This window comes from Erythrolamprus reginae, chromosome 6 (genome assembly GCF_031021105.1).
Source record: "Erythrolamprus reginae isolate rEryReg1 chromosome 6, rEryReg1.hap1, whole genome shotgun sequence".
Classification (NCBI taxonomy): Eukaryota; Metazoa; Chordata; class Lepidosauria; order Squamata; family Dipsadidae; genus Erythrolamprus; species Erythrolamprus reginae.
The window spans coordinates 31,152,839-31,167,848 of NC_091955.1; the positions used below are offsets into that span (position 1 = coordinate 31,152,839).

At 34.9% G+C, this 15,010-nt stretch overlaps 1 protein-coding gene across 2 annotated transcripts in view; it reads right to left on the reverse strand.

Annotated features, from left to right (window-relative positions):
• Window positions 1-3,386: 3,386 nt before the first annotated feature.
• Window positions 3,387-15,010, reverse strand: part of CAPZA2 (capping actin protein of muscle Z-line subunit alpha 2) — a 28,204-nt gene continuing 16,580 nt past the window's right edge. For both annotated transcript variants that reach the window (XM_070755466.1, XM_070755467.1), the window contains 8 exons: window positions 14,525-14,576; window positions 13,761-13,824; window positions 12,527-12,733; window positions 10,248-10,327; window positions 9,676-9,754; window positions 7,308-7,379; window positions 5,019-5,081; window positions 3,387-4,309 (listed from right to left, as the gene is read on the reverse strand). In XM_070755466.1, coding sequence (XP_070611567.1) covers window positions 4,169-4,309; window positions 5,019-5,081; window positions 7,308-7,379; window positions 9,676-9,754; window positions 10,248-10,327; window positions 12,527-12,733; window positions 13,761-13,824; window positions 14,525-14,576 — 758 coding nt within the window. In that variant the 3' untranslated portion in view covers window positions 3,387-4,168. The remainder of the gene's footprint in view (window positions 4,310-5,018; window positions 5,082-7,307; window positions 7,380-9,675; window positions 9,755-10,247; window positions 10,328-12,526; window positions 12,734-13,760; window positions 13,825-14,524; window positions 14,577-15,010) is intronic.

A 15,010-nucleotide genomic window follows, 5' to 3' on the forward strand; every position in this document is an offset into this window, starting at 1 on the left:
TATTATGAAGTGTTTATTTTGTTTAAGGCTGGTTTCCAAATCTCTGGCAGGCGGGAGGTATCATCTCTTTTATTTAGACAAAGGGGTCTCCTCTCAATTTCGATAGCTTTCTAGAGAAATTCTTCTATATAAATTCTCTGTTTTGTGGAGTAATTTAGTTTTTTCAAAGTCAATTTCGTGCCCTGTTTTTTTAATGTGCTGGACAAGGGGAGGAGGTCTTTTCTTCTTTTTGAATGCAGCTTAATCTGTACTGTACTCAAGAGTGCTATTTCTGCCTTAAATGTAAGATTTTAAATAATATTAAAATCTCCCATGTCAGGCAGAAGTGTAACATTTCAGAATTTTCCTGAGAAATTATGAGATCCCTAGAGGTGATATTCCCCCAACCTCTTCAGATGTCAGCTGTTTTTTCCCTTTATAGCTTGAGGAAGGAAAAGAAAAACCATCAAGCCTATCAACTGTTTTAGTATGCAATATTAACTGCAGATAGCAGAAGTTGAATATCCTGCCGAATGGATGAAATGAATATAAACTATAACTTAACAATATAAAGTAATAATGATAACAAGGATTTGATAGCAACACTTTAAATTTATATTAACTAATAAATCTCTCAAATTGAGTAAATTTCTGATAACAACATAAAATTACATGCAGGTAAAATCAGAATAATTTGACATTACCTCCTGGAATATTTTATTTTCCCAAGCCTCAGATTTTTGAAGGTATCCTTATCCAGGTACTAAACAAATGCAACTTATCTTTCTGAGATCAACTAAGGTCAGATAGACATTCCTTCCTTATGTGACTAATTATCCTAAAGTAAGAGGAAAATACTGCCTACAGCAAATACCCTAAATCAGTGATGGCGAACCTTTTTTTCTTCAGGTGCCGATACAGCATGTGTGCGCACTATTGCCGAGTGCTGTGTGCGCACTATGTGCGCGTGCCACACCCATAATTCAATGCCTGTGGAGGCCCTCTCAAGGCCAGAAATGGCCTGTTTCCCAACTTCTGGTGGGCCCAGTAGGGTAGTGTTTCACCCTCCCCAGGCTCCAAAGGCTTCCCTGGAGCCGGAGGAGGGTAAAAATGCCCTCCCCCATTCCCCCCCTCCCCCGGAGGCTCTCTGGAAGCCAAAAATGCCCTCCCAAAGCTTCTGTGCAAGCCAAAAATTAGCTGGCTGGCACACACATGCATATTGGAGCTGAGGTAGGGCAATGGCTCACATGCCAGCAGATATAGCTCTGTGTGCCACCTGTGGCAGTCATGCCATAGGTTCGCAATCACTGCCCTAAATGATAGGAGACAGTGTGGTACATTCTTTACAATTCTATGCACCAAACAATATATTATGGATGGGTACGCTTAAAATAAAGTTGTATATGGGCTAAGACTATGTACTCCAAAATTAATTGAAATTGGCAGTTAGCTTTGCAAGGCCAAACAGAGCATGGAGTCAGAATGGAGGTGCTGAGTTACACCAATCAGAATTGAACCTAGTTGCTTTCCTGCAAAGAGTACATCTGTGTGCTTCTTTTTATGTCCCATGGGAGGGGCCAATCATCTCCTGTGTAGCCCTATTGCAGAATAGGCGTAGTACATTCAAACAGACTCAGTCATCAGGCTGATGACTGCCACATCCTGTATAGTAACCTAGGAATACACTTAGTTAAGACATGTCTGTATGGTAAAAGCATTATCATTTTTAATTTATACCACAATAAACTATTTACTTTATTGTGTGATGTTTACTACATACTATTGCAGTGGCAATAATAATTAAATAGTAGCTAAGCATTAATATGCTTTTTGGAATAATTAAATAATTAAATCATAATGAAGATTTTTTTTAAGAAAAAAAAAGAGAATGGCATTATCCATGATGTAACATCTGTTGATTTTTCAACACCACCTATAGAGACAACAGAAAAAGCAAGCAGCATTCTATGCCGACCTGGCAAATAAATTATACATTTACTGGACAGACATTCTGCGCATGTTGTTTTTTATCTCAGGATATATTGAACATCATCTACTTTTGAACTTGCATATTAACTTTACATATTAACAAAATATTTTAAGGATAATACAATAGGATAATTTATTTCTTTATTTTAGGAAATTTCATTATTTATTACAATTCTAATGATAAATGTGAAATATTGTTCTGTAAAATAGAATTGTACAAAAAAGAATACCATGCACCACTTAAAATTTTTTCAAATACAACTTCCTGCTTTTAGTTTGCTTCAGAGATTTCACTGAACTATTTAATTAAGGATTTTCATAAGGGGAGTACCGGCCTCCTCTCCTTATATATTCGCACTGAAGAATGTAAGATATCTCACAGCATCTGTACATTACCAATCTAAATTTGAGGTCTATTAACTATATTGGTACGAGTCAATATAGTATCATCAAAGAACGTAACTAGGTCTAATTAAATCTTACATATATGATCAATAATCAATAAGTAGATTTATTGAACCTAATGTAAAAGCAATGCTCTGCCAACTATTTTTATTTTGTTTTATTTTACCAAATCTGCAAAACTATACAATATATATCAACATTTGAGGGATGTTATGTAATAATTAGAAAATATAGCTTAATAGGAATCATACATTTAAATCTAATCTCTTGCTAGATTTCACCTTGTACCCAATGTGGTATGGAAATAAAACTATACATTGTAACTGTTTCATACGGGAATGTGCGTGGTTCATGAAGAGCGTGCCCAGGAAATCCTATTATTGCAGTATCTTACTTCTGTTCTGCTTCCTAAGTAGTCCAAAAGTCTTATATGCAACATAAAAATGAATTGTAAAAAAGGAAGTGATATTCTGGGGAGGGAAAATATGTGGCAGAATGGCAGCCTCTGGAGAAAGCTGATTTTCTGAGTCTTCTGATAGTTGAAATAAAAATAGCAGAACCGAAATAATTATGATTATAATAGTAAGTGAAGTAATTATCTTCACTTGCATTATCTCATCATTATACTGTGATTTATTAAGCTTCTCATCCCTTCAATTTCATATCATTTCATTAATTTACTTTCATAATTGTAAATATGAAATGGAAACTTTTGATTTTCTCCTTCAGCAACATTATGAGCTTACAAAGTCCACAACATCTCTAATTGAGACTGGCCACTCTGTTGCTAAGTGATTGGTCATTAAACAAAACATAATATGACTGCCACCTAGATGCAATACATTTTTGGAGAGACTGCCTCCACTGCAACTCCCCCCCCAATCTATTTCTCTTTATTTCTGACTTCATTATTTTATTATTTTTATGAAGGGCTTCTTTTTCTTTTTATGTTTAATAAGTTGATTCCTTCTTAAACTTGTTGCAAGATATATATTTGAAATGATATTCATAACTAAATAGAAAATTTGTATGTTTAATTCACACTGATTTTAGTACATTTCAATTGAAGAAAAAACTGACAGACACACAATGAGTATAGGATTACATATATATATATATATAACAATATGCCTTGCTATAATACAATTATGGCTGCATGATAAAAATAACTTGATGACTAATAAAATCCCAACTCATCGGAGGTGCTGTCAAATGGAACATTAAATGCATTTTGAACAAAGCACCAATGTTTAATTTCAACTTCTTAAAATTAGATCTTGGCTTTAAAAAAAAAGTTAACATCAAGCTATTTAAATAACTGAATAGGGTTGTATATAGAAATGCTTTTCATCAACTTTCAAACAGTGGAGGGGCAGAATATTTCTGTAATATACATGGTTAAAAATCCATGTTGTCCAGAAACAAATATTTTCAAAATAATTATGTTTGGTAAGCTGCCTTTTGCATGAAAGCAAGCAAAATGGATAATCTTATGCAAAAATATTTTTTTTCAAAGTGTTTAATTTAACTGAAAATTATAGGCATATCATTATAAAAATCTAAATATATCAGAAGCTCTCAACATTTCAGCTATACTGATTTTTTTTATAACTTTGGAAAGGAGAAACAAATGGACAAATAAAGAGAGTAAGTTACGTAAGACTGTGTTCTAACCAAACTACTTACAGTTATTTCAATGGCAAATGGCCAAGGTGATACATCACAAGTTTGAATACCTTTGCAATAGCTTTATTTTGTACAGAAGAACGAAATTATTCATATTTGCCACATTCATTTAAGCATTCTGCATTTCCTTCCCAATCTTGTAACTCAGTATCTTGTTCCAGTCAATTTTTGTGCGAGTAACTGGCAGTTGTCGACGCAAAGCCTTGAAAGTAGTGTCCGACATTGTTTGATAATTTTCACTGATAGCAGTCTATAACAAAAATGAAAACATTTCTTAAACAATGCAGTTTTATTGATATAAAGCAACACATTTACAACTGTATACTTTATCATTATGTTCTAAAACCTTTTCCCCATTATGTTCTAAAACCTTTTTACCATTAGATAAACTCAATATTCTAAGATTAAATAGAAAAATGATGTAAATCAAACCTTAGCATATTTTAACAATAATAGATATAGTAGTGTATTCTAACTCACTGGGAATAACATTATACCTTATAATTATAAATATAATTTATTATAATTTATAAGGTGAAGTATCAAAAATGCTTTTACAAGATGATATATTCCTGTTAAAATTTAAAAAAATAAGATTAAATCAATCATATCATATAACAGGGGAGAAAAGAGAATCAAGCAAGCTATAAGATTGGACTTTGGATTAAACAGGTTTATCTGCCATGTCATCTGTTACCATACTGATGAAATAGTATTGCACAATAACTGTTATTATCAAAAAGCAACCTGCCACATCCTGAATAGTTGCACATTGATTTTTATACTTTTCTGTCATTAAGTATATTTTTGGTAAATTTTATTTTATGTATTCCAATCATGTTGAATTGAACAGCCTTTTGTCTTATTTTGAACATATAAAAGAAACAAGATAAAAGTTGCCCAGTAAGATTCAGAACAATAGTTGAGATTATATGTAGTTGTTTTATAAAATACCATACCTGGTATTCATTTTCTGCAGCCTCTACGATCTTCACAAATTCCTTTGCTGTTTGAGTTTCATTCTATAAAAAAAGAAAATGTTTCTGAATTAAAACTATCATAAATAGATAACTATCAGTATTAAGATCAAATGTCACTTCAAATACAGGACACAAATTGCAAAAAATGTAGATGTTTTATTTAAATTGTGACACTTTTATCCATATTATATCTAGAGGATGATGTAAGAGATGCAGAAAAGCCACAAATTATATTGTTATCCATTCAACAAGCTTTATCACAATAAGTATAGATTCCAGGTTATCATCACTTAATTATGGTAATTGGAACCAGCAAGAAGGTAATGCGCCAACTTATAACATTAGTTTTGGCAGTTCCAGGGAACACTGTTATGTGAATCTCGTGTGGTTGCAATGTCCATGTTTATGTTGCAGATGGTAATCACATGACTCAACAGTTGTAATTGTGAGCCACTTGCCAGGTACCTGAATTATGATTACATGACCATAAGGACATTGTGACAGCTGCAACTATGAGGAATGATTGTAAGTCCCCTTGTCCATTGTCATTATAACTTTGGACAGTCACTGAATGAGGACATTCTACAAGAATTATCTGATTGCAATGTATTTTACATAGAAAGCCTTTGAATCAGGAGTGCGTGGGCCCACCACTGGTACACACCTTATTTGGAACCAGGCCCCGCGAGTTGCACAGACATGCACAGCTCAACTTGCTAAACTTGAGCTACACAAATTGGACTGTCACTCACACAACTTGAGTTATTTGCATGCATGTGTGTCAGCCCACTGCTCATGCAGCCCAGTTCCCCCCCCCCCCCCCCCCAGCCATCTGGGCCACCAACTGCAATGGTTGGGGACCACTGCTTTAAACAAATTACTGGTGGATAAGACTCACCACTGGGGTATAACAGTTGTACTATAGATCTTGAATTGGCTTTCAAGTACAATTCTAAGTACTGGTTTTATCCCATAAACTGTATATGGCTTTGCCCACAGATAACTTTAATCTCTTTGAGAATTGATGCACTCAATATTTCCCTAAGTGGAAAGATCCCTGAAAGTCCATTGCTTTTATCTCAAGACCTTGATGATCCAAAGAATTAGACAATATTGAATTGTTTTCTGAAACCTTTTGGGGAATATGTAAGAGGCTGCAAGGTTTATAAATTATTAATTATACTAGATGTTTTATTAATTTAATTTTCAATATTATGCTTATATTGTGAAGAGATTACATAACTTTGGATAAATGTACGTGTGTGTGTGTGTGTGTTTTGACCATATCATTTTTACACATATTTTCCCACCTTCAAGCTGTATAAGCCTGTTTAGCGAACATAAGCATACCAGGTGTGTGTATATATGTAAAGAGGGTGTGGCCTAAGGAGATTAACATCTTATATTAAGGTGTGCATAATTATTAAGCAGCTTCTTTTCCTCAGGTAAAATGGGCCAAATTTTTTTTTTAACTGACTTCAAAAAGTGAAAAAAATGGTAGTCTTTCAGGGGATTCAGCACTCTTTGAAATTGCTAAGATATTGGGGCAGGACAATAGAAATTTTTAATTGCAAATAATCAGTTGCAAGAAACTTGTTGAGAAAAAAAAGACACATATTAACTGTGAAAGATTTGAGAAGAATCAAACATGAAGCTCTCAGGAACACATCCTTCAGCGCTGTCATATTCAATAGATTAACAGAGTTGGAAGGGATCTTGTAGGTCATCTAGCCGAACCCCTGTAACCTACCTGGAGTGATCATGGTGTCTCCCCTGCCAGGTAAGTTTTGGTCTATAACTATAATAATAAATTTGATTTGATTTGATACCTAGAGTGCCAAGAAGTACAGGTTTTCAGTGCTAAGAGACATGGCCAACGTAACAAAGTTGACACATAAGTTGAAATGGCAAGACTGGGCCAAGAAATCTCTGAAGACAGATTTTAAAAAGGTTTTATGGACTGATGAGAGTGACTCTTGAAACACTCAGACGCCAGCAAGTTGGAGATGGGGTATTAGTATGGGCTGGTATTTTTAAAAATGCAGATCCTCTGGGGGCCTTTTTGAGTTGAAGATAGACTCAAAATCAACTCCCAAACCTATTGACAGTTTTTAGAAGACACTTTCTTCAAGCAACTGAATAGGAAAGTCTGCATCTTTCAAAAAGACCATGATATTTATGCAGGACAATGTTTCATTAACTTCTTTTATAATATATAATAAGAAAAATATGTAATGTTCCTACTTATATCAATGCAGGGATACTCACAGTCACTGTTAGAGAATCTTGTATGTCTTTATGACTCACTAGCTGAACATTTCCATCTTCATAATAATGAACCTATGTATAGAAAGTTCACAGTAAAATAATTACAAACAGAAACCGACAGCATATATTAGTGATATTTTCTTGCCTTCCAAAGTAAGAAATAGTCTTTAGCAGATTGAGATAGGATTTTGATGTCAAAGATTCAAACACAGATAGGATTTTGATGTCAAAGATTCAAATACAGTGGTACCTCTACTTACGAACGCCTCTACATACAAACTTCTTGAGATACGAACCCGGTGTTTAAGATTTGTTTGCCTCTTCTTAAGAACCATTTTCACCTTATGAACCCGAGCCCATGTGCATGTGTGCTCTTACTGCGCGTGCGCTCTCTTACTGCTGCAGGGGTTCCCCTGCCTTGTGACTAACACTGCTGGGATTTCCCATTTGCTTGCCGCCCCCACAGGGATTCCCCGCCTCCGGACTGCCAACATCAACTGTTGCGGCCAAAGTGCCTGGGATTTTCCCTTTGCTTTCCAGTGGCTGGGCGAGATGCCCCCCTTCCTCCTCCGGAGCCCACGAGGACAGCCACGTGCTCACCTTTGTCTCCCCGGCCAAAGAAGCGGCGGCCAGTTGAAGTTGTGGCCCAGAGTTCTAATCCGGCCGCCGCTTCGCCTCCCTCTGCCTGATCCACAGAGCTTGCCAGAGAACAGAGCTTGCTAGAGAATGGAACGGCGAATAGGATCTGCGAATAGCACGGCAGACAGAATGGGAGACGCACATCTTCACTCAAGTGCAGGCGGGGGGAGGGGAGAGTTTGTGAGGCGTTTGTGAGGCAAAGTTACGGGCCAGGAATGGAGCTACGGTGGTGGCATCCCGGCTCCGGGGTTTCTGAGGGGAGCCTCAGAGAAGCAGGGAGCTGCCGACACGGCTTGGGGGCACCGAGGGGAGGGGACTCCGGACTCCAAGCTGGACATCCCCTCCCAAGCGCTTCGTCGCCCGCCAGGCAAAAAGGGGGGAGGGAGGCAGGCGCAGCCAGGCCGGCTTTGAAGGGCCCTGGCGGGCAGCAGTTGCAATTCAACTGGCCTTGTCTGAAGCCGAAGTGCTGGGATTCTCCTTTGCCACCGTTGCCAAAAACCTTCAAGGAGGGTGGAAGCCCCACTGGCTCACAAGCCACCAGGCAGCTTCCCACTCTGGGCAGCCTCCACTGTCTTCCCCCCCTCCATCTGCCCCCAAACAAGGATCCAAATGCCGACGGTAATAAGGCAAAAGAGGTGAGTTTTCTGATTGCACGCATTATTTGCTTTTACATTGATTCCTATGGGAAAAATTGCTTCTTCTTACGAACTTTTCTACTTACGAACTTGGTCATGGACCAAATTAAGTTCGTAAGAGATACCACTGTACTTTTAAATATATAATATATATAATAAAACATAACTGCATATGACTTGTAGATTTAAATTTACTTACATTGCTCAGATCTTATTTTTATCATATAATATATACCTTTAAGATCTCAAAATAGTATATATACTGCTGCCTTTTCATAGTTTCCCACAAAAAATAACCCTGTGTGGTAAGTTGGGTATAGAGAAAGTGGCCCAAAACTGCACAGTAAGATCTTTTGTGCCTGAGAATGGACTTGAAGAAATGTCTCTTTGCAGTAGACATCAATCATTATACAGTTCTTACACTGGTTGTGTATTTTTTTATTTTGTTTTAATGACAGAGTATATCAAAAATTTGTTCAGCCCTACAAAGCAAGACTCAGCTCATCTCCTTGACAAAGCAACTTATTTATAGCATGCATTTCAACCAATTATTTATTGCAGCATACCCATGATCATGTGATCAAATTTCAAATGCTTGGCAAATCGTTCATATTTATTACAGTTGTAATATCTCAGTTCTGCGGAATTGAGCAGTATATAAGTCAAATTAAACAAACAAATAAACAAATAAATGTGATCCCCTTTTGGGACTTTCTGACAAGCAAAGTGAATGGGGAAGCCAGATTCGCTTAGCAATCAGATTACAAACTGCAGTGATTCACTTAACAATTGAGACAAGAAAGATCATCAATCCAGGCAAAACTCAATCAACAAATGTTTCACTGAGCAACAGAAATTTGGAGCTCAATTGTGGTCATAAGTTGAAGACTACCTGTACATCTTCCCAATAGAAAGATGCAAAATAATCTTTAAAAATATACATAAATTACAGTATATTTGAATCTCTGTAAGGTGGAGAAAAACAATTAAAAATGTATACCCACCCACCACCAAAAAATTACAGTATATTTTGAGATTTGCAAGGGATATTATTAGACTATTGAGTTTATTTTGCAAAATTAAAGTAAGCATACCTGAATTTTTAAGATACCTGCTACCTGGGTGGTTGAAGGCGTTATTGTGAATTTCCATTCTGATCGCCAACGACCATTCCTTTAAAAGAGAGAGAGAACTATGTCTTTGAAATTATTGCTACAAAATGCTTTAAAAAAAAAAAATGATGTACTTCAAATATGTTTTATTTCTTCAAAGATTTTTCTAATCTTCAACTCTTTAAACTGTATTTAAATTAAAACTAGTAAAAACTTTAATTATTTAGTTTGCATATATTTGTAATAAAATTTCAACACACACACACACACACACACACACACAAACTAGGTATAATCTTTTCACATTAACAATATAGCTCAATTTAATAATATTGATCTCTCAATGCAGCTTTTGCCAAGTGTCCTAAAATTGCTCTGGATGACTGAAGAATCTTTACAGCAGAAGGGAAACTAGTGTGTGTCACAAATTAAATATATATAACAATTGCTATTACTCAAGATAAATGTATGTTTTAAAATTAAACATGCTGAAATCAAAATGCCAATAAAACTTCCTTTGGAATCTATTTCCAAATAAAACAATTTATACATACCAAAAGTTCTTTGCTTGAAATTGATGACTTTCAATGCAAACAATAATTGTTTGATGTCCATCAATAGTTTTTCCATATACCTTAAACACAAAAGGGGGGAAATGTTAATTTTCAAACTTTACATAATTTCTTCACTCTGTAATCATACAAAAACACCTCAAGACACTGACATTAGTTTTCATTAAAAATATATTGCTAATATACATTTATGGATCCAGCATAATACTGAGTAACCTAAAGCAGTGTTTTTCAACCAGTGGTCAGGTGTGCCGCGAAAAAGGAAGCTCAAGTTCCAGTCTTGCAACTTTTTGCTGAGAGAGAGACAGAGAGAGAGAAAGAAAGCAAGAGAGAGGGAGAAAGTGATAGAGAAAGAGTGAGAGAGAGAGAAAGCAAGAGAGAGAGAGAAAGCAAGAGAGAGAGAAAGAGCAAAAAGGGGAGGAAAAAAAGAGAAATGAGAAAATGATTGAGACAGAGAATGAGAGGAAAGAGAGAGAAACAAGAGAGAGAAGTGACTCTTGATTTAAAGCATATGATAAAAAGCACCTAAAGAATAAGAGAGAAAAAAAACCCAGTCCTCACCTGTTTCTGGAAATGGTTCAAGAGTGTGTACACACACACACACACACACACAAGGGTGGGGAGGAGACAGGGATGGAAAAAGAGAGGAAAGTGTCTTAGGGTGTCATTTTGTGTCATTTTGGTTGGTGGTGTGCCCCAGGATTTTAAAATGTAAAAAATGTGCCACGGCTCAAAAAAGGTTGAAAATCACCGACCTAAAGAATAATATTGGCTAATAAATCATAACATGCTAAACAACAAATCTGGAAATAGAGCATCATACATTTTAATTTAATTCTAAGATAAATATTGCTTCAGATAAAATGAGAATAGTTCTTTTTTTATTCTGTAATGAAAAACCAAAGAAAGCACTTTTCCCATGAACTTCCAGGCGGATTGTGGCTTAAATTAAATATCACAAATTCACTTACTATATATTCAACTGGCTGGATTCATCTATTGCACAGTCCAATAATATAACTTCAGATTTTATTCATTATGATTTGGCATTATGATGAACTATTTATTATATGAGTAAAATCATCTTTACTATTAGGGCTAAATGCTGCTACTTGTTACTGATTATGATTGCATATTATCTCTATTACTGAACACCATGTACCTTTAAATACTAGTTATTAGTAGATATAGGATACTAATAGCAACAGAACAGTTGTGAAAACAGCTTAGCCTTCTGTTAGCTGAATTCTTTGTATATTTTTTACCTTTAAGGGATGTATAAAACATTATCTATATACCGAGATAAGATAGTGAATAAAAGATGGCAGTTAAAGGGAGATGAGTACAGATAGTCATCAACTTCAACCATTCATTTAGTGATTATTACAAAAGCACTGGAAAAATGACTTATGACCAATTTTCACACGACTATAGCAGAATCCCATGGTCAAAATTTGGATGCTTGTATTTATGACAGTTGTACAGTCCACAAATGTGGTCACCATTTGTAACCTTTCCAACTGGCTTCCAACAAGCAAAGTCAATGGGGGAAGCCAGTTTCACTTAACAACTAAATGATTCACTTGAGAACTGTAGTGATTTGTCTAATAACTGTGGGGGGGGGAGTTATGGAGCATAACTCAACTGTCTTGCTTAGAACTAGAAATGTTGAACTTAATTATGGTTCTAAATTGAAAACTACATGTAAATTTACTGCAAAGGGCATGGATAAAGTATGTATGTAACAAAATCAGTGGATAGGCTGGTACAAAGGCCATACAGAGGAAGACACAAAAGCAGAGCCAATACATCTATCTTTCTGTACTTAATATTTTGACATTCTTGTGGACTGGATCTCAAGTAAAACCTGTAACAATAAAAATGTTCCAGTTTTTGGTTTGACTGCTGCACAACCCACCCAAGAATGGTTTGGCCAATGTATGAGCAGCAACATTTGAAAACATTTTCCATGGTATTCATCTCTAAAAGAGCATCCTGGTGTATAGTATAAATAAGCACTATGTTGAAAAAGAATGTCTTGTTAGTGGTTTTCTTCCTTTAGTATTGATAACTTTGTTGGTTATCAAAATTTCTAGTTGCCATATCTATTTTCAGCCATTTCATAACAAGATGACTATGTTATAGTTGAATATTTATGCAATATTCATGATCACTCATAAATTAAAGCAGAAATAATAATTTAAATTATGCAAGCTAAATAATAGTTTTAATCCAAGCATTTTTCAGATTATGATACTTACTGTGCAGACACCTCCTGGATAGTGCTCCTTCACATATGCTCTCATTGCTGTTTCTATGGAGTTTCGCCATGACTCAATTGCATTTTCAACATCATGAGGCTTTGGATCTGTAGCCTCTTTTCGTAAATGATCAAACTTAAAAGCAATCTTGTTTTTTGGATCAAAAAATTTCCCATTGCCCAAATCACCATGCTCTGTTATTAATACCTGCAAAAAAGTTATAAAAGGAGCATTTCTAAATTAATATTTCTACTTATTTTAATTAATATAAGCAGAACAGTTTATACACATCTGATATCATAGTGTACAATAACAATTTTAAGTGCAATATCCACCACATATAAAGAATATTAAGTTTGAATAGAAAATAAAAATAACTCATAATATCAATTAGTATTTATTTCAATAGGGCTCTTTCACTAAAATAAATAGATGATTAAATTAATTATATGATTGGCTAATAACATTCTGATAACTTTTCTTCCTTTCAGTTTCTCTCCATTTAAATAATACAACCCTCTGCAGGTACAACTCTTTGCAGTTCTGTACCTCTAATTGTCTCTGTTGCAATCTTTGGATAAAAATAATGGTGATTAATAAAATCAGATTGGAATAGACTATAAGACAAACATTGTGAAGTTAATGTTGCAGCACCAAAACCATTTATTTATTCACAGCTGCAGACCAGATTGTTCAGATACCACTGAACACTCCATAATTAACCAAAAATGTAATCTATAATCTGCATTATCAAAATCTACTTATATATTGCTATTTTGTCTTACATTAGAACACAAGTTCTTGTCTGCTATGATCAAGGTTGCTCAATAACAAGGCTTTCCTAGTCACCAGGACTATGCAGTCCATCACAAGACTAAAATCCTGTAGGCCAACATGGAAAACTGATATTCACTTAATATCTACCCAGTTTAATGTCTGCAGAGCAATGGTCCAAGGTATCTTATTATGACCTAACCTCTACCAAGCCACCTGGTTTTGACCTGTCTCACTCTATTCGGATAAAATTGTACAAAATTAGGTCTGATACTGGAAGAAGTCCCTCTGTCCAGTATCAGTGGGGATAAAAGAGTGCCCATGCTGCGATTGTGATATTGGAATGCAAACAATTAAACATATTGTGCAAGATTGTCCACAACATTTCCTGGTTCCCTAGAGGATCTGCATCAGATGTTATATAATAATAATTTTCAAACTTAAATATTTTCAAAGATACCTGTTCATCATAGCCTTCTATTTTAGCTGGAGTAAACTGGTCCAAATTATACTGTGCAAATGCGCTAGAAAGACAAGAGACATCAGATAAAATTTTGCTACATATTAAAGTAAGTACCAAAACAAATATATATATACAGTATATATATATTTCTGTACAAGGGGCAGATATTTATTTCTAATCACTATATCCTCTAGATTTGGAGTCAGAAATTGGGCCATGCAAACATGCAAGGCCCCATTCATGGGATGCAGATAGCACACAAACCACACCCTCTGATCCATAGAAAAACCTTTCCCCACAGAACTGGTCCATGATGCCCAAAGAGTTCGGATCCGGTGCTCTAGATAAGTCATGTTTTTAGCAGTGTATAATGATTCGTATAATGGTTTACACAGGAACATATAGTGATGTGCAAGCAGGGATGCACAATCTGTATTTTCCTATTTCTTTTTTTTATCCAATAAAATCACTGGTTTGGTTGCATGCAAAAAGTTGTATTAACAAGAAACTGATAAAGGTTCACATCCCTACTTTGCTCACACACAAGACTGACTGGATTGTTCAACAAACAAGATATAATGTAATTTATTTTAAAAAGTTTAATTCCAAATTTATTTTAATTCAGTAACGAAAATTTTGAAAGAGGAATGAGAAATATCCTCTTCCTTGCCTACCTATATGTCTCAATAGAAATTTTCAATAGTGTTATCTTCTCTTAATGCAACTAAAGATAGATATTCTATAAAGGGGTTAATACTTACTGTGCTGCTCCTTCCCTGAGAAGATTATCATTATTAAGTAGCAAACGAACATCTGAAAAATACTGAGCATTAGTATATGGTGAATATAGTGGATATAAACCCAGTCAGAAAATATATGTTAATAAATAAAAAATATCTATCTCAAATGCATGCCAACAAAACTAGAAGTTTTAAATGCTACATATTTCATACCGACTATGTATATGGATGAAATATACTTCTTGAGGTTTCACAGGAAATAGCATTTAAATTTTCTGGGGGATCTGTTCTATATTTAACTGACATAACTTTGCAATTCTGGTCAAAAAATGAACACATTTGTATATAATATAATAATAATTATAGTATTAAAAAGCTTAAACAAACTTACAGAAAAAAATATAACAAGCATTTATATTATAGCTTCAATTAAAATTTCTCCTTACATTTCAATATGCACATAATAGAGTTCAATGTTCATTATAAACTGTCATAATCTAAACTTAT